This window comes from Aythya fuligula, chromosome 1, assembly GCF_009819795.1.
Source record: "Aythya fuligula isolate bAytFul2 chromosome 1, bAytFul2.pri, whole genome shotgun sequence".
NCBI classification, from domain to species: Eukaryota; Metazoa; Chordata; class Aves; order Anseriformes; family Anatidae; genus Aythya; species Aythya fuligula.
Genome location: NC_045559.1, coordinates 143670359 through 143691191, shown reverse-complemented (window position 1 = coordinate 143691191; position 20833 = coordinate 143670359). Strand labels below are relative to the sequence as shown.

At 39.3% G+C, this 20833-nt stretch overlaps 1 protein-coding gene across 1 annotated transcript; it reads left to right on the top strand.

Moving 5' to 3' along the window:
* Positions 1–512: 512 nt before the first annotated feature.
* Positions 513–19818, top strand: UPF3A (UPF3A regulator of nonsense mediated mRNA decay). Its single transcript, XM_032207396.1, has 8 exons — positions 513–612; positions 8407–8505; positions 8609–8719; positions 12150–12205; positions 12297–12455; positions 13797–13957; positions 15656–15950; positions 18459–19818. The coding sequence occupies exons 1-8, from the start codon at positions 579–581 to the stop codon at positions 18630–18632; spliced, it is 1089 nt and encodes a 362-aa protein (XP_032063287.1). The 5' UTR covers positions 513–578; the 3' UTR covers positions 18633–19818.
* The last annotated feature ends 1015 nt before the right edge of the window (positions 19819–20833 follow it).

Sequence of the window (20833 nt, the reverse complement as noted above, 5' to 3'; positions counted from 1 at the left end):
CAGCAGGTCCCTTTTGGAGCAGCTGGAGCTGGCTCTGCTCTGACACGGGGCAGCTGTTGGGCTCTGCTCACAGAGGCCACCCCTGCAGCCCCCCTGCTACCAAAACCTTTACATCTAGATACAGTGCATTAAGATGATGTTATAATAAGGGACTTAAAAGTTAGTTTAAACCATTTAAAAAATAAATATTTTTAACATTTTATGTAGTCAGCATCTATTTTTGATGATTTTTTAATACCTTCTTGGCCCGATTGCAGTGGTTCTGGAGCTTTTCATTAGAGTATTTCAGTTACCTGGCAGTTCTGCAATGTTAGCAGAACCTGAGATAGGACAATCTTGCCATCTGTCAGCGAGTCCAAGTGGGTAACTCACTGTGAGGCTAACACTCCAACTCAAACTCCCAGTTTAAGGAAGAGCTTTCAAAAGAGGAGTAATATGATTTGTTTCATCTTTTTCCATGGTATTTAGATCAAGGATAAATCTCCATTTTCTGTTACATACGCAGGTAGTCATTCGACGCCTTCCTCCTTGTCTAACTAAGGAGCAACTGGAGGAACAGTTACATCCTCTGCCTGCCCATGATTATTTTGAGTTTTGCACTGCTGATCCCAGGTGAGGATGAGCTGTTCATACAGGTTTTCAGGTGTTTAAAACCCAATTAATGTATTTTGGACATACCAAATTACGTATTTTGTCCATGGAGCCCTTTTCATTAGTTCTGTCAGTTACTTAAAATGTTTCTGAAAAGTGGGATAAAAGTGCAGAGAAAATGCATTCCTGCCCCTTTCTTTTAAACTGGTGATTTTAAAACAGAACATTTTTATGTGCAAATATGGCATAGCTTTGTTGGAAACCCTAATCTTTCTTTAAACCTTCATTGCTAAAATGCAGCAGGCTGTTTATCAGCTGCGAGAAAGACAACCTAGGGCAAAATATCACAGAAAGTTTTTCATGTGTGCCATTTAAGCTTAACTTAATCGTTTGTTTACGTATCTTTGTATTTATTTTACACGTGTTTTTTTCAAGTAATCCACTTCTATTCATTTTTGTGTCATTCAAAATTAAGTTATATAGAGAATAATAAGTTAGAATTGCTGGTATATTTATTTCATGTGCTCAGTATCACAGTGGCCAAATACCATCCCCGTTTGAACAAAGCGACTTCTAGAAGAGAAGAAACTTAAACGTTAAAATAAGCCAAACACCCTCTATGCTGCATCTGCACGTGTTCAGGAAAACTAACGGGTGTGATTCATTTTCCCCAGCTTGGCCTATCTTAGTGTGCAGTGAATCATCCTCCGCAGGCATCAGGTTATTTTCAGTGACTGCAGACAGATCCTGGATCTTGATTGCAGATCAACTTGTGAAGCTAGGGCCGGGTGACCCCCTGGAGCAGGTAGCTTTTCTTTAGGGAGCTGTCTGTAGCCGATTGCACTTGAATCAATCTAGTTCTGGGCTGATTTGAATTGAAAGGATGCTGCCGCTGTGTTTTAGATGGGTAAATCTGATTATATCGGTTGTCTCTGAGTCAATTCCACAATCAGAGAGGAAGAAATGTCTCTGTTAGCAAAGCCTCCTGGCAGTTCGGTGCATCAAAATAGCAGGTGCTTCAGCTTGAACGGTAGAAGAACCACGTTGGGTGTGAAGATAGAACAGGATTTAGTCTGATGGAAAGTCTTTATATCCACCTGCACTTTTTTTCTGAACCCAGCCATCCATCTTTCCAAATGGTTTTCCTGAAGGCTTCAGTCCCAACTATTTATTTGATAAAGGGAAAATAGCAGAGGCAAACCAAAAATTCTCCAAAATAGTGTCTTTGTCCTCAGTGTGTCTAGCTGCACAAATGCTAGGAACCAGTTCAAAAATTGCAATTTTAATTTTCCAGAACAGCCATTGACATAAGAATCTGGGGAGTCAGCAGCTGCAGGAAAGATAAGCAGCTGGCAACAGTTGCAAATACAAAGTTTCATTTTTCTTGTTGCTTAAAAATTCTGTTTTCATACAGAAGATGTATTTTTTTTCAGAATAGGTTTATCTTTGTAAGGTGTACGGCTACAGCCCTTTTCAGCAAACTGTACTGTTTAAATGTCTTTTAGCTGCAGTTCTGCAAAAGAATGACTGATTATTTGCTCTTTTACTGGCCCAGCATAATCTTGCCCCTTTTGTCCACTTTATTTCAGTGCTGACATGCACCCATGTACATCTGTTCGTAATTAAAATCATGATGTGTTCGCATGCTCCAGAACACAAAGTAAAACTCCAGAAATTGTTCAGGCTGGCAATGAGGAGCCATTTCTGCTCAGAAGGAGCAGCCAGGCACTGGGACGGGTTGCCCAGGGAGGTGGTGGAGTCACCGTCCCTGGGGGTGTGCAAGGAGAGGCTGGGCCTGGTGCTTGGGGACATGGGTTAGTGGGTGATACTGGTGGTAAGGTGTAGCAGGTAGTAGTAGGGTAGTAGTAGGTAGCTTGTAGTTTCCCCTTTTTAAGAAACTTCCTCTAGACATCCTCTACCAGTTGCTCTCAGAGAGAGAACTTGAGGGGTCAAACTGTAGCTGCTTCAACCTTTTTATTTCCAAGGTCATCTCTCCCCAGAGGACAAACAAACATTTGCAGTCCTGCCTGCATGCTTTTGCAAGATACGCATGCATATGTCAACTCCAGTTTTGCTTTGCACTCTAAAGGTTATTTGTAAGTTTACAATGTCTTGTTTTTATGCGCAAACTGTAAAACTTTCATTTTATTAAAATGTCATTGATGTATAACAGTTGCATCCATTTCAGTAAAATCATTTCACAAAGTATGACTACCGTGTCGTATTTCATTCATTTTCCCCGATTCATTCGATTCACTGCATTACATTTATTTTTCTCTCTTGTACACTGGGATGAAAAAGCAAGCAAAACGCTGTTTTTGTGACTGACTCCGTGGCCTTGAGGGACGTTTGGTAGCCATGTTACCATGAGCTAGTAGTGCTCATATCAAAAAAGGGAAGGCTCAGTTCATCTCGAGGCATGCCACTGCCATCCCCTGTATGAATGACAACAGCAGGTGAGAGACCAGAGGATGAACACCAGTGGATTTTAGCTTGAGGTGACAACATAGACAAAAGAGTTATCAATTTGGTCACAAATCACTCCCAAATTTAAGCATTGAGATTTAAGTGTACATGCGTGTCAGTCTATACATTCATACGTACCTATATACACATACACCACGAATCACCACCTCGGTAAGTATTTCTACTAAGAAGCAATGGCTGTTTTTAGAGTTTACATGCTACTGTTTATCTTTTAGATAACTGTTTAAATTTGCTTTCCTCTATACCAATCTTTTTACACACTTGTGCTAAAAGTACTTTCTAGAAAAAGTAAACTAAATGCTTCTGTTACTAAACTTGCCATAAAAGCAAGGGTTTAAAGGGATGTTTATTATTAGAGATATGCAGATTGCCTAGAAGATTGAGTACCCTTCAAAACACAACAGAAAACAAACTCTTGAACTGAAGAAATGTCAGACTCATCTGGGTTATTTCTACAGAGATCCCTCTAATTGATATCCCAGAGATGCCAACATCGTGTACGGTGCATCTGCCCAAAACATGATATGGATGGAGAATAGCATTATAGGCAGCAAGCATATGGCAAAATAGAGCCAGCTGGCTGCTTCCAAACCTAGTCACGCAACCTCAGCACCGAATTTCAAATCCCAAGAGAAATCTCTGCCAGTGGATACTTGAAAAAATGCAGGAGGCACACAGGATGGCCCTGTTGTAGTGCACTGCCTGGGGACCCAGCTGGAAGGCAAAGTCCTGAAGAGCAGAAGGTGTTTTCTCTGCTGAATATGAAGTGCAGCAGCGGAGCAGGAGTCTTTCTGCCTAGGAGAGGTTGGTGGCATCAGAGTCCTGGCCCTGCAAAACATGTTCCCTGCTCCTCAGCAGCACTGGGGGGTTGGTAGAGGAGAGGTGACGAGGGGATCCGGAGCAGGCAGTTGCACTTGGAAGTTCAGCTTCTGAAACCCAAAGGAAGAGACGTTATTTCATACACAGAGCAGTGCTGAGCACCTCCAGTTTGCTAGTTTTAGTTAGCTTCCCGTTCAGAGAGTGGATTTTATGCATTTTTTTAGGTAGACTGCACACTTGGTTGGATAAGAAGCCTGAAGGGGTCTGAAACACTTTGAGATCAGGCTCTTATGATACACGAAGCACTCTGACATCCAACGGGTGTGCGTACGAGATCTGACTGTGTAGGAGTGGCTGCATCAGAGAAACCCTGTAACTGTTAAGCGTTGTCACAGCTGTACTTCTACAACCTTCTGCCCTGATATCCAGCACCAGTAGCAGAGAGACAGCCCTATTTTACTGTGCCACTGTGCACATCAGTATCCTACTGTGGACAAACATGCCTCTATATTTTCATATGTTTCTGCAGAGGTGATGAAGTCCTTGAAGACCTAATAATGTATAGCAACAATGTTGGATCCCTTATTTGCAAGATAAATTCTAAACCTCTGCTTTCCAGAGTCCTGTTTACACGTTACAAGCCTTCTTTTTTCTCTTACTAGTAATTGCTTAATAACCACATCAAATATTTCTCTGAAAGATCCTCTGATAAATCTAAGCAAAAAAAAAAAAAATGTTAGGAAAATATTCTGTCGTGTACCAGGAAAAGATTGCGTTGCCAGAGCAGACAGGAAACAGATGGTGTTGATGTGCAAGCTCAAGGAAACAAGGAAGGAACAAGTCTTTGTATTTTCATTTCTTTTTCGCGATGGTTGTGTGCCCAACCACAGGGTCTAAGTTATACAGCGGAAGAAAAAAAATCCACCTATATGATCAAGCTGTCATTTTTGTTGTATTTTACAAAAGCTGAAGATGGTAGAACACTGCAGTACTTGTTAGATTAGGAAAAGAAACTCAGGGCTTCTTAATCTCACATACCTTTATGTTTTCTAAGTTTTGAAAAATTCTTTTTTTCTAAGAATTTTGGTGGTTACCTCCCTCCTTGGAGGTCTTTAGAAGCCATCTGGACGTGGTCCTGGGCAACCTGCTCCAGGCTGAGCAGGGGTTACACCAGAGGACCTCCAGAGGTCCCTTCCCCATTCTGTGAGTCTGTAATCCTGCTTACGTGTTACTCAATGCTATTCCCTTCCTAAAACACCAAGACAGTGAGTAAATATAGATGAAATAGCTATTCCTTAGAATTATAAGGTGCATCCTCTGCATACTGTAGAGGCACCCTGGAAACAGGTATTCACAAAACATCTGAGCAAGAGAAGCCCTCTAGCTCTTTGTTAAACATTTCTCCAGGCTACGATGTCAAACACAACTTTGTTTGTTCTACAAAAAGGCCAGCTACTGACAGCAGTGCTCATCGTGGTCACCTTCCAACACCCCAAATGGATGCGTGTTTGAAAACGAAAAAATGATCACTTGGTTTGTAGTGACCGTGGTTCTTCGGGATGCCACGTGTGTGGATCGTGTGATCCAACCCCTGTCTTTGCTCTTGCTCTCTGGCTGTGAAATCTGATTCTGAAGTAGCTGCAGAATTGAAATCTGCTTGTGTTGGTTGTCTCCTACTGCTGCTGGTGAGTTTGTCTGAAGATGGGCCTTGCAGCAACAACATTACGAGCATAGGTATTCTAAAATTACGGGCTTACGTTCAAATACGTTCAGGTATTTCCCATAAAAATGGTTTAATGCATAGCCATTGCTAAAGGCTGTTTAAGCCACACTTTTATGCATCCTAATTAGGTGGGAGGGAGAGTTAAAGCGTGTACCTGACACTCGGCTGATGGGTGGTAATGCGTTGAATTACCCCAATCCCACGGTGGTTGGTGATGTGCCAGCTCTGAGGTTTTGACCAAGCATGCTAACATTTACACACCTAGAGTGGGACCCATGCCAACAAATTCTAGGAGGATCAGGATTGTTTTCGGTAAGTACCTGGTCTTTCTTTCACTACAAATGTTTGGGATTTTCACAGTAACCGTGCTTCACAACAGGACATTGCACGTATATTCATACACGTGTGTCGAATGGAGTTTGTTTATCAGTATGTGATTCAGCATGTTATCCTGCCAATTACTAAGTTATTTAATCTTTCCCAAAAGTGGGAATCTCTTTAAATACAGTGACAGCTTGGCAGCTGCCACTGCACTGTGAACTTTTACTTTGCCTCCTACTATTTCAGCAACAGAAAACTTAATCTTAACATGCCCAAGAATTTCCCTGAAACCACTGCTGTTATTCACCTCTCAGATCATAAACAATTATACATAAAGCTTTGATCCTGCAAAATGAAAATGTGTGCTCTGTAATGTAGGGAGACCAAACTGCATAGAAATATTTGTCTCAGTTCAGAATAAATTTCACAGTTGCATCCAGGAATTCAGTCACTGAGTTGCTTTTTGTCATATATATCTCTCTGTATATATTTTATATATGCATATGAATACATAAGGACTTCAATATGCATGCTTAAGTTAGGCTTTTCCCAAAGAGGCTGAGAATTGCAGTGTGATCTTACTGGTTGTAACTTTTTCCAGTCCTGAACGGAATAATAAGTAACAAAAAATAAAATTGTTTCTTGTTGCAGCCTTTATCCTCATCTTTACTCGAGAGCATACATTAACTTTAGAAATCCTGAGGACATCCTTCTTTTTAGAGATCGCTTTGATGGCTATGTCTTCATTGATAATAAAGGTTGGCCTATTTGTAAGATATTACACGTGTCTACATATACATATATCATTTTAGAACATGAATTCATTTCATTTTTTTTTTTCTAATGATGCCTTTTTCTGCTCAATATACAATTAATTACATAAAAATACACTGAACCAGAATCTAGCTGCTAGAAGATAATGAAGTGGAAAATGTATTTGTCCGTGCAGTCTCACTTGTCTGCATGGTGCTCGTGCTTTATCTGCATTCGTGTACCTTAAGCAGTCCACTAGCAGGATCCTATTAATGATCCTATGTGAGCTTTGCAGTTCATCACAACGATAGCTTCATACGCTGAAGGCACGAGTGGCTGCATCTTCAGTGTGTTTCTGTGAGATTCAGCTGTGTTATGTGTTCCCATTTTGAGAAAGCAAAACCAAACAAGTTTTCTTCACCATTTTGGTTGCCCACTTTGAGATATGTATGCCGTGACTTTCCAGAGCATTAATGCTTGATAAAACTTTAGATGTCTGATGTCCACAACTGTGAGTGCTTTCAGGCATGTGTTGATAAGAACTCAGACATCCTGAGTTGCAAGAAAAGGAGTTGCAAGGTTAGCTGCCTTATTTAAAACTTTCATTCTACAGAAGTTTGCCCAACAGTAAAGAAAACCACTGTAATGTAGGTGTGGGTAAATCCTGCTGTATAGTAGCATTAAATTGCTGTAGCCAAGACATTGTGCTTTGTCTGTAGCTGTTCCTCGCCTCACTCTCTCACACCTTCTCTAAAAGGATTGCATGGGCAGTATAAAAGAGACTTGGATTTGTGGGTTTCTCTGACCATTGTCTGTTCTGAACACGGAATGTTGCAGGGGACCTGTGAAATAGTCTTGTCCAGTCTAACTGGAGAGTAGCTCTCCAAAGAAGCTGGCTGCCAAGATAACAAATTTCTCTGTAGCATTTCCTGTCTGAGATATTTCATATGCCCCATCTCTGGAGGTGTTCAAGGCCAGGCTGGATGGGGCTTTGGGCAACCTTGTCTGATGGGAGGTGTCCCTGCCCATGGCAGGGGGGTTGGAACTGGGTGGGCTTCAAGGTCCCTTCCAACCCGAGCCGTCCCAGGATTCTGTGATAGGCTTTTACCCTGCATTTGGATGGATCTCCCCAAAGATGGAGAGCAGCACCTTCCTCCCAGTGCATGATTCCAAGATTCTGAAGAAGAATCCAATACACAAGGCAGACCTCAAAGAATAGGTGCCAGTAAACACAAGCGAGTAGTCATGTTGTCCACCATAAATAGCAAAAAAAAGGAGTTCCACACACTTCACAGAGCAGCAGGATCACTTAAAATTCATTTCCCAGTAGTAATCATTCATTTGTCAGCATGAGATTTTATGTCAATTTTTCCACTCAATGACAATTTTTGAAGAATTAAAAGAGAATTATAAATGATAATGCAAGGCTTTTATTGTGCAACAGCACTCTTCATCTTGACAGCCTTTGTTAGCACGTCAAAATAATATTTTAATAATAATGTTTAAGTATATAATTCAGATATAAATGTATTTTGTTTTGAATCCAAAGTACTGCTACATGCAATTTATCATTAGAAATTTAGGATGACATTTTAGAGACACCTTTGATTTCAAATAAGGCTGCCCAACACAAGTTTGAAGAGTCTGGAAAATCTTACTTGTATATGAAGAATGCTTCCCAGAATAAAAATTAAGAATTGATCTCTTTTAAGGTCTGGAGTATCCTGCAGTGGTTGAATTTGCTCCATTCCAGAAGATTTCAAAAAAGAAGTTAAAAAAGAAAGATGCCAAAGCCGGGAGCATTGAAGATGGTAAGCATATTTTCTTGATGTCACTGTGAAAAACAGGTTCAATTTCTCCATTTCTGCTGTGAATTGCAGAGTATTAACATAATTCAAAAATTTATCTTCGCAGATCCAGAATATAGGAAATTTTTAGAGAGTTACTGTGCTGATGAAGAGAAAATCTGTGCCAATCCTGAGACTCTTTTGGGAGAGATTGAGGCCAAAACAAGGGAACTCATTGGTCTGTTTTCTTGACTTTTCTTATTATTGAGAATATGAAATATATTATTTTTATATCTTTATCATATTACCTGCAAGATATGGCCCGTTCGGTCTGACACAGACTGAGGTTATCACAGTTAAAGTTTTTATCCCCCAGCCAAGTAGTGACAGGAAGCACCTCACCTGTGCTTTTGAGTCTCTGTGCATGCAATCACTCAAAGTTTTGTATCCACAGTGGCTTCAAAGTTAGCTCCTTAGTAGTTCTAAATACTTGCAGATGTGTTATAAAAAGGTGGAAGATATATTTTTAAAAGATAAGGTAGCTGAATACTTAAGAACTGATCCCTGCTACTAGCTGCTTTTATTAACGTGAAATGATCTCTGTTAGGATTCTGCAAAAGCTTTGAAAGTAAGGCAACACCTTGTTCTCTGTAGGCATGTGGTGTGACTTTCACAGTCTTAGGGGGAATCTTTAAGGAGATAACATTGAAATCTTCCGGGATAAATCACATCAAATTTCAATTGCAGGCTTCAGCAATGTGAATATTGCTGGTTACATTTATACAAATCATGAGTATCAACAAAAAGCCAGTTGTCTATGTGCTGTGATCCATACTGTACTATATAACAGAACCATGTTTTTTCTTCTTTTCAATTCAGTCTTTGAAAGAGTACCATTATTGGACTGACTCTAGTGACTATGCCACTGCACAGTACTGCCACACTTTAGATAATTATTTGACTATCAGCAAATGCGTAGGAGAAGACTGTTACTAGAAAATGCACAAGGCAGGCACTGAAAGATGGGGGAAAAAACAGCTGGAATAAAATGCAGTGTTCAGCATAGCAGTGCAGACTGCTGACGTATTTCTGAGGTCAGAATATCATAATTGCTAGGACTGTTAGAAAACTGCACGTTAAAGAGAAAAATAAAGCTGTTTATAGAATGTAAAGAAGCAGTGCAGACATGAATGTTGAGGAATGTTTTCAGGACTCCTTCAGTACTGAGGGAAAATTTTCCTGGGATAGGTAGGAGAGATCTATTTTTCATTCAAAATGTGATGTGATGTATATTTTCTCAAAACATCTAAATAACAGTGCCATGGTGCACTGAGAAACACAGGTAATTCTTTCCAAAATGCTGGGGCTTGGCAGCTGCCAGAATGCAGTTTTGAGGGCAACAAGGGTTGTTGATGTGCTGGAACTCCAACTGACAACATTCAGAGCACTTTCTCTTTTCCCTGGTGTGACAATTGGCTAGAAAAAAAATAATAAATTCAACCTTTGCTAATATTTCTTTACAGTGAACAAATACCATGATTTGTGCTATTTATTTGTCCCTGCCTGTGACAAGGGTTTATACAGAGAGGCATTAGTTCTTCATATACATAAAATAAAAAAATATATATATAATAAATTATTTGGTTTGGGAAGGTTTGGAGGTTAAAAAAAAAATAGAGGAAATGGAAGTGACAGAATTATGGACATTTAGCTAATTCTGTTACCAGTGAAATAGTTGCTCTTCTAGATGCAAAGTTCCCCAACAATTTTTATTTACTCCAAATCATCCTAGTATTTGACAGCAAAGTAAAAGCAGTAAAAATTTCAAAGACAGTTTACAATCCCAGGAAAGATTTATCAACTTAAAAATATTCTGACTCTTCAGTGAAAATGATTGGTCTTGAGTATTGCAGTTTTTAGAATAACCGTGTTGCCTGAAGGCAGCTTTCCATTAGGAATTTTATTTTTTTTTTTCTGGTAAATCACAGAAAATCAAATTATTTGGTTCTCTCAGTACAAAACCAAAGATTACTTCAGTGGGAAGTATGTTTATAGCAAAGGTACGTCAGGGTTTTGGTGTATTTCAGTTCCAAAGGCGTTACACGTACTGAAGTCAATGAAAGACATACCTGGTACTCTGTTAGTAGAACTGGGCCTCACATTCTCAGCATTTCTCCAGGTAGTGTTACCGCAAACCAGCATGCTTTATGCATCACGTCAGATGTGTTAGCTCATCAGTTTCAGTGTGACAGAGAGATATAGAGCAGAATTTCTCTGTAGCAGGATGAAGGTAAGCTCATTCTTCTGGCTTGTTTCTAGAAAGAAAGATAAAGCATAAAAGTTATTGCTGATGGAGTTCTTCACTTAGTAATTTATTTTCTTTCAACATTTTGTAAACATTTTCAGAAAAGCCTCTTAGATTTTCATTTAGAGTAAGGCTCATAAACAAGGTGGGTGAGATTCAGGTTTCATTGGTAAACATCCTTTTGTGGCCTCCTCTTTTGATAGCACTCATCAAGCAGCCTCTCCTCCATGCACGTTAGACATTCAAAACAGAAACATTCAGATCTTTTGGGGATACAGGTTGTGTCTAGATTTTGGCTCTTCCATTTTAAATTTGCTTTAAGAATTTCTTTCTTCATTTTTTTCTTTCCACTTTCTATTCTTTCTTCCACATCATATCATGTATTCCAACTAGTGAATTTTTCTTCTGGTTTCAGGAAGAGACCTATAAATAGTTGCCGAGCATTTTTTAGTACTAAATATTTTCTGTAACTCTGTCTTGGGACATGTTAAGACTGACAAAATTCTTTGTAACGACTTGCAGCTATAGGCACATGGTTCAAACTTCAATTCAGTGCTGACAGTCATAGATGCCATACATGATAAAGAAATTGATGATGTCTCCAAGCTTTTGTAGAATTTGGGGGTGGTTCAGGCTAGATTTCTGGGCGTGGAGACAGCTCTTTAACATAAGTATGGCTGTGTGATTCAGTAGATGACGACCCAAAATGTGTTATTTAGGAAAACAGACTTTTATTGAATCTGTTGATACCTTACTGTGCATCCTAGCACAAACCACTTCTCTTTCATTTATCCTGTTTTCCCATGGAGTGGTGAATGCCAAATGGGAGTTAAATGGAAATGTTATATGAGAATGACATTTCCTTCATAATGTAATTTGAAATTTGGGACTGAAGAGTGACATGTGAGATTACAGTAACGTGGGCTGTACATGAACAGCAGTCTAGGTAGATTTTGATGTAAAAAAAAAAAAAAAAAGGTTAAAAAAGGAATAGATCTATGGTAGGAATATAGTAGGAGTAGATACTAAACACATTGTTTCCTTTTTGCTGAGCAAGAGAAAAAATGCCATTCTCTCTGAACTGAAAATACATGATTTTTAATTAAATGTTAAATAATTATGCAGTATATCTGTGGTAATTCTAATCATAACAGAAAAACAAAACAAAACAAAACAAAAACCAGCAGTGTTTCAAAAATGGAATGATGGGAATACTGTCCAAAATATATATAAAAAAAAAAAGTTTGTGAATTATTTGGCTCCCTTGCGGATAAAGCTAGAAAAAAGGGGTTAGTACTGAAGTAAAGAAATGAGTACATATTTTAGGAGTTGAACACTATATCACAAATTTTTTGTGTTTTAGCTAGAAGAACAACACCCCTTTTGGAATATATTAAAAATAGAAAATTAGAAAAGCAGGTACGTTCAGACTTTTGCCTGAAGTTCAACATTTATGTTTCACATGGTTTTCCTTTGGACAATTTACAATTAAGCATTTTGAACTCTTCAGAGAATTCGAGAAGAGAAACGAGAGGAACGAAGGCGGAGAGAACTGGAGAAGAAACGTCTGCGGGAGGAGGAGAAAAGGAAGCGCAGGGAAGAGGAAAGACGTAAAAGGAAAGAAGCAGAGAAGCAAAAGAAAATTTCCGAAAAAGAAATAAGAATCAAGGTATCTTAATGAAAAAATATTCCTCTGATGAAGTTATTTAGAAGTTGCTTTGGTTTCACACTAATACTATTTATACAGTGTGCTGCAGCACATTGGGTCGATACAGTTTTTGCTGAAAGGAGAATTAAAGTAAGGTCTAGACTAAGTACTGTTGTTGAAAAGTCTGACTAATTACCTCAGGTACCGTGCTGTGCTAGTGCAGTTGCAACAACAGGTAACTCAGATGCCTTTTAATAACACTGCCAAATTCTGTGCTGATGTAACCTGACAGAACCAAATTGTTCTGTGCTATCACCTGGGAAGATTATTGCAAATATGGCTTCTAACACTTTGTCAGGTAAATCTTCTTCTAGCCATATCTGCTGAAGGTGTTTTGTGTTTATACTCAAAACTGATTTATTTTAATAATATGCTTTCACCAAATTATTAAATGTTTTGTTATAGTTTATATATAATTATATATTTTAATAGTGTTATAATTATACAGTACACCTACATGGTGTATAAATACTATAATATCTAAAATATACTATAATTTTCCCTGAAAGAAAAAGAAAATACTACCTGAGAGAAACATAGAAGTTTTAAGTATTGGAGAAGAATAACGTGCTTTTTAAGAACAACTGGTGGAAAAAAAGAATGGTGAGATGTTCTACTTATGAAGTGTTAGAAGAGTAGTTTCAGACAGTTGATCCCTCTATAAAGATTACTTCTGTAATGCCAGACACTGCTCAAGCCCTGTGCGGATTATTTCTTGTGAAAGTAACAGAATTCTTGGAAATCTTGATCTCCAAAATTAAAATGTAATATGATCTTTCCTGCTAACATCATATTTTTTCCTCAGTCTCTATTTCTGTTAAGGTGTATTTATATGAAGCACCTATTTCTGTATGCCAGCCTGTCCCAAGTAATTCATATGTTACACATTTTATATGCAATACTTCAAGGAGTGAGCTATTAATCCTGCTCTTTTTGTGGTATTGTAGAGATTCTCCTTTTATTTTGTTGGCAATAACGCTGAGCTCTGTTGTTACTTGATTTCTAAGAAATCATAGACTATATATAAAGCTAAAGAAAGAAGAACAGGTAAGTGCTTTCTCCAGTACTCTTGGCATATTTAAAAGCATGCTGTTGAGCGCCTGTTAATGACCTCCATTCCTTAGCAAAAGCCCTCTTAAAATGACATTTTAAGTTTTATACTTTGCAACGTATATTCATAACATTATTAAATAAGATTTAAATATCTTCAGTCTTAATAGGTCATTGATATATTTAATACATTGTTAAAATATCCATTACGACAGAGGAGTTTACATCATAATATACACAAATATTTCTTAGCTTCTTAAGAAGCCGGAAAAGGGAGATGAGCAGGCCAGTGAAAAGCACAAAGAAAAAGATGAAGATGCTGACATTGAAGAAAACAAATGGGAGAAGTCCCCTGGGTCTGGGAGTATAAAATCCAAATCATCTGAGGGCTCACTAAAAGAACTTAAGGAAAAGTAAGTAATACTTATCTTTTGGTCTCCAGGGTATATCCTAAATGCTTTGATATGAAGGCTTAAACATGATGCAAGTGTTTGGCTGTGTGTTTGTCAGCAAGGAGCTGATTTCATTTTGCACATGAACTGTCCTTTTTGTAAGGAGTGTTTGATAACAACTGACTGACCTGATGGCAGTATTAGTGGATGCGATTTATTGTTTGTGAAGTGCATTGAAATCCCAGGTTGGAAGGATTTCTGCGTGAAAGATCGTTGAGAGTTTCTTTGTTATTTCATCTGTTTCCCCACCAAGAGCTCAGGTAAGGCCCAATTTCTATTACTGATATTGAAGACTAAATTACCTTCAGTGCCCTACAATTCATCATACCGGCTTCGTTTCTGCTGCAATAAGCAAAATGTGTTTGATAAATGGGACAACGGCAGCATAGTTAGGGTGTGAATGACAGCCTTATGACAGATGCATGCAGAAGGCTGTCAGTCTCTCACTGCCTTTTGTATTCCACATGCAGTAGTCAGAACAAGAGGCGTAGCGTAGTTCTGTCGCTGCTGTAGCCTCATTCCCACAGCCCACCACTCCCACTCTTGCCTGCCCATTCCCCAGGGCTGAATTTTAGAAAGCGACTTCAACCCCCTCTGGAGCTGGGGTTTGTTTCCCTCTCACCTATCAACCACCGGTGTGTTCCTCATCACCCCCAGTCACGGAGGAGCTAGACAGGTACCAGGCAGTGCTACAGCAGTGAGGCTGGATGTGTCTTCCTGCCTTTTGGGAAGGCCGTTCTCCAGAGCCTCTAGGCCTTGAAGGTAGCATCTAGAGTTCATGAGAGTTTTCATAGTTACATTATCCAAAAGAAAAAAAATGGTGTAAAAAGATAAACATTTATTCATATTAAACCAACCTGAATCAGAAACACGTCTCACTGCTTGATCACTACATCATTGGAAAGTCTCCAGCCTCTCTAATTCTCTCTGCTGATTCACGGAATGTGAGCACACTGTCAAAATCAACTTTCCTCTTTCAATTTTAAGTATCGGATATATGTAATATATAAAAAGAAACTACCTGTATTTGCTGCTTTTAAGATTTAATCTATTCTGTGATCTTTCTTCAATATTTGTAGTTTTACCTTATGAGAGAAGCACACGCTTGCTGAACAGGAACACTGAAGTAAAAAAGAGAGGTGTGGATTGTATCCAGCAGCAAAACATTGCAAACTAACAGTCTTTATAATATAAACTCATAGTGTAAATTAAATATTATGTTGTGATAAGGCAGTGCTCTTGGACCTAACTAAAATATTGAAAGATAGAGTCAATTATTTGGAGACACCATAAACAAAAGCCTAGAACACAAGTATTCACAGCGTGAGTCTTCTCAAGAGCAGCCCACAGGCCCTGAGCACGCAGCATGTGATTGTGTGAGGACTGTTGGGGAGCTACTCAGGGAGTTGCAAAGAGGGGTAAAGGTTGAAGAAGAGTCCTCCCACAGTAGTTACACAAGAGCCAGATTTTGCTTGGAAAGCTTTAACATTTTGGACTGAATGCATAGTCAAGAGCTGGACATAAAAAAAAATAAGATCCTTACCATACAGCTCATCTAAAGAAGGTTGAAGGCCAAGGAAAACTTTGTGTCATGTCCTTCAACTGCTTTTTGTTACTGTTAATTGCTTGGATTTTCTTTCTTTTCATGCATATTCGTAGGTCACAAAATGATAGTGACAAAGAGCAAAGAGATTTGGAGAGAAGATTTCGAGAAAAAGAACCTGAAAGACAAAGGTATCGATTGGAGGATGGCAGAAAGCATAGAGCTCACTATGAGTTTGACAAGTTTGTGAGAAGGAATGAAGAAGAGCTGAAATGGGGGAAAGGATACAGCCAAGACAGAGGAAAGAAAGGGAACCACACCTACAGCTTCACTGTGGAGGCAGTAGACAAACTGGGTAAAGAGGACAAGTGTGATGACATGGCATCCAAAAAGGAGCGCATAAGAAATAAGGTTCTTTTATTCATTTAGGATAATCTTTCATTAGTTAAATTTGCTTCAAGGTCACAGGTTTTACTTTGGCAAACTCAACATAAAGATGCTTTTCTTGAGAAAAAGCAGTTCTTTATTTCATTTTCAGTAAAACCCTGACTTCTTTTTATTACTGGCAGAGGACAACAGCAGCTAAAATAAGTTAAGGTCACTGGTCTCTGCTCATTTGTGTGTACAATATATAGCATACTCTCTGTCTTCCTTTCAACCCTGGCATTTTTAGAACGCTATTCTTGGAAGCTTTGTATTTTATGAGTGTGTTAAAAAATGAGATACATCTGGTCTGCAATGAAATTCAAAATCTGTGGCACGCTAGCCTTTTAAAAATATGTTTTCATTACCCAGCCCATAAAATAATTAAATCATGGGATGGCCAGGACATGCCTAATAGGGGAACTGTATGGGCTTTAATAAAAAGCTAATTCTGAAGCCACTGCATTGAGAAGGTGTGAGTGTGTGAACCCTTCAGTGTTTTGTATACCTGCCAGTTAGAAAAGGCTGGTGTTTGCTTACCACAAATGATACTCACGGTCAATGCCAGGGAAAGAACGGGTGCAAAAATGGTGCCCGTAGCAGGGCGTACATTAGATCTCTCCCTTCTTGCCTCCCAGAAACATGGGCGTTATTTTTCTCAGACCCTCTGATTTCATGGATGTGCCGAAGTCTTTTCAGGAGGTGGTTATCCCTGTCAGCCTCATTCCTTCTCTGTTCTTCTCTGATTTCCTGCAAAAGATGACAGAAACACTGTTTTGTGTAGAAATGTATTCAGCATGTGAAACCTTTCAAACCAAATTCCTGATCAGTGGCAGAGGCTAGAGCTGGCAAATTGGTCATGTGTGGAGTGAGTCCATACGAGTGTACCCAGAGCCAGTCCAGGTGGCCTCGCTGTGTGTGCCATGGAGGTCACTTGGTGCAAACCCCAGAAGCCTGATGTGCCCGGCTCTTTGCTTATGCAGAGCTCAGCTGGGCAGCATGCACGAGGTTTATCTCCATGTGCATGAGAACCACTTTCCACGTACACCGACAGCTCAAGCTTAGAGCAGTCAGAAAACTGGCTGGTTCAGAAACAGGAATATGGGAAAAGTGTTTTTCCTCATGTTTGCTGTGCTAAACTTGGAGTCTGGTGAAATATCAGCAGCCATGGTGGGTGCTGGGGGCCTTTTGCCAAGCCTTAAGAAGACTCCTGGTTTTTAATTCCTCTCATCACACTTCTGGTAGCTTGCTGAGTCTCTGGATTAGTCCACACTTCAAATTCTAGGTTTGTTCCCTACCCAAACTAAGCAATAATGGTAAAATTATTTGCAGTTTTGTTACTTTTTTTTTTCTTTTTCTTAGAGCATTTGTCACAACAGAAGCTGAGTTTTCCCGCTTACCTACAGAGTTAATATAATCAGCACAAGTTTTATACAGACCAAGCATCTTTCTTGATTTTGTAAGAATGAGAAAATAGGAAATTGATGAGCTGTTTGTCATGTAGAAAGATGCACGTTATGCATTTCCTATGACACTATGAAGCACTAGCTCAAATGATCTGGTTGTATGGCCTGATCGTGAATCTTGATATCTGGTCTAACGAGATGGAGAATAAAGTGGAATGAAAAAGACACACAAAGGGAAAATACATAGCAGTAATAAGAAAAAACAAACAAACAAAAACAAAGTGAGAGAATAAAAGATCAGACTGACTTCAAGTTACAAAGAGAGATGGAAATTGATACAGTTTGATGTAGAACAATTTCAGCACTCTGCAACTATCATAAAGTAGGCTGTTTAATTTTGTTTGCTGAACTTAACACGAGAATTTGATCAAAAAGCTCTGGTTTTGGTGAATGGGTTGCCCTGTAATGTTAACAACTGGTATTTGTGAGAGTAAAACACTGTTCCTAGGAAAAGACTTGTTAAGCTGAGTTTCAATAATACATTTCATTATTGAGATTTCAGGAACAAAAAGTGCCCTCAAGACCTGTGGAAGCAAGTTCAAGGTGTCTTTTCCTTGTAAATTGTCTCCTTCCGTTTTACATCGATCAAATCAGCATGTGTCTGATCGAGTCTGCGTGTTTTAAAATCATAATTTGGTTATTATTATCAGTGGGTGAATTCCCCTGCTCCCCTACTCGGTATGGGAGGCATGATGAAGCAGAGCAATAACAATCCAAATGTGTAACACTGTGTCTGATAATTGTCTGCAGTGTGTCTCCATGTTTACATCAGTTGTACCCCAAGGTCTTTAAATTTTAGAGTTTTCTTCATTTATTCAAAATACTTTGTTTCCAAGAATAGTGTTGTAAGCAAGACAGATATTAAATACTTGGTTGATTTTCATTACACTTCATTTTTTCCCAGGTCTTATGATACGTAAAGTAATTTAACACAAAATCTACTTTCTTCACAAATATTAATCACTTTAAAATCCCACGTGTGTATCCCACATCGTTTTTCAGAGAGTTAACCGTATCTGCTTCCTTCTAGGATCGTCCAGCCATGCAGCTCTACCAGCCAGGAGCTCGCATTCGAACACATACGGGACCTACAAGTAAGACCTATGACTGCAGTGGGAAATCTTTTGAAGATGCTCTCGACAAAAAGTATGAGGCAGATAATTCAGCTGGAGGTGGTTCTGAGAAGAGTGAGGAAGCAGAATAAAACAAACCGGAGGAAAGACTCGTGAAAAAGGATGAACTTAAAGATTTAATGTTGCCACAAAAATCCATAGGGCTGTTCCAGATCTCCAACGCCAATAAAATTATCATAGCTCTCCCATACTTCCTGAGAAATAAAGGAAAGAGTGACTGAAGATGTATAAAACATCTCACAGCAAAGGAATGTGGTTGCTCTTTCACAAAAAGCCGAGCAAGCACCATTTGCCTAATTTAAAAGCAGTTTGATGTTATGTTGGATTTACCTTGAAATATAAAACCTCTAAGAGTTTTACAGGCGCCTTTATACGAAACTTTTCAGAGGCTATCTCACCGTTTACAGTCTGAAGAAATGAAACGTGGATTTGTGTCAGTCTGAAATCCGAGGCACTTCCCAACGTGTTCGGTGCATGGCACGGCGGGCACAGGGCCCCCTCCTGCAGACGGCAGCGGCGGCCGCTGCCACAGGGAACCAAAGCTCTGGAGCCGGTGGGGTTTGCAGGATGAGGCCCACGGTTTGCACAGCTGTGAGGAATGTCCCTTGGTATCTGTACCTCATTGTGTTTACGTCGTTTTTCAATTAACCCTAGCGTCAGATAAGTGTTGTTAAAGCTGCAAGTACGTTGTTGGAGCGTTTGTCATTTTCTGAGCCACTTCTGCCTTTTGCGTTTTAACAGATCTTGTGCTTAAAGCAGAAAAAAAAAGCTAACACAAACCTCAGCACTTAAACGAATGCCTGGTTTTATTAAATTAGCTGTTTTTCATGTTTTTGACACTGACTTTTAAAAAAAAGTGGTTGTACAATGATGACTTTTTATATGCTAACGTTTCATATAAGTTGCAGTTGCAGGATTTGGAAAACGCAGGCTGTGTGAAAGCTCTGAAGTCCTATTTATTAATAAACACCCGAGCGACAACTGCAAACTGCCATTTTGTAAGAATGGTCAAATTCTGCCCCCTGATGCAAGCATATATATATATACACACACACACACATATATATATGCACACACATAGTGCTTCCATTGGTTTCAATGACAGCCGCATGTCTAGGGAAGGGCAAAACACGTTCATTTGTCTTTTAAGGCTGAAAATTTCTCAGTTGTCTGAAACTGGGACCTGCTTTGTCAATTAAGTTAAATAGTAAGATATTAACTTGTTTTGACATCCTCTTTGAACATTTTGTTATTAAGCATATCATCTAGTTGTTCTAAACTGAAGAATTATTTATTGTATTTTCCCAGCTATTAAGCATTAAATAGAATAAAAGCAACAAGATTTTGACTGTGATTTTGAGCATTGACCTTCTGCATTTTTTTATCTAGTATTCTAAAAAAAATTAAGTAGGATGCTCTGCTGCTTGGTATTCTTCAGAAGAAGATAAAAATACAGTTGAGAAAGATTTTTAAATATCAAACTACATAAGTGAGGTGCCAGCTAAAATTACTTCAAAGCTGAAGTAAAAACAGCTGTTGGAGAATTATCTGGTTTTATCTCCAGCTAAAGTTTATCTTGTTTACCAAGTTTATCCTGGCTGCAGAGAATTTGGTTTGCATTTTGGTTTGGCTTCCTGGCTGGGAAGAAAGAGCCTTAACCAGGACAGTTCTGCCGTGGAGTCAGACTGGGCTGAAATCTACACCAGATCAGGGTCAGCATAAAACCAACCATTTCCAGCCTAATGGGGTACCCAGGGGAAGAGGGCAGAGCCCTGCAGGCTCGAGGAGGGATCTCACTTGTGAGAGGAACATGTAAGACAAGGAAAAGAAGAAATTTTGCACATCCTCCGAAACTTGAACTTGCTATTTTTGGCCAACAGTGGCTTTCAGGCAACTCTCTCTCCTTCCCGTGAGTGCCTTGAGTAAGTATCTCTTGGTAGCATTGTAGGCGGTTAACTAAATACAGTTTATTTAGCGGTAATTTTCCACTTGGGGTTTCATGTTTCCCATCTCTTTTAGTTACCAAAGATCGGGTTTCAAACCCTGACTCAGTAAAATCTGCCAGGGTTTAAACATCCGCGTCTTCCAAGCAAAGCTGTCGATCCCTCTCTAACCAGGATGCCTCCATCCTGCTTTATGGAGTTATTTGTGCTTTCCGGTCAATATAGCACCTTGAAAAGGTGGGTGCAGGGAGGCCGGCCTTTGGTTTACGTCTCCACATGGAGAGAGCGTCCAGAACATCCGTATTCCCTGGGGAGGCCGGGCGGGAGGA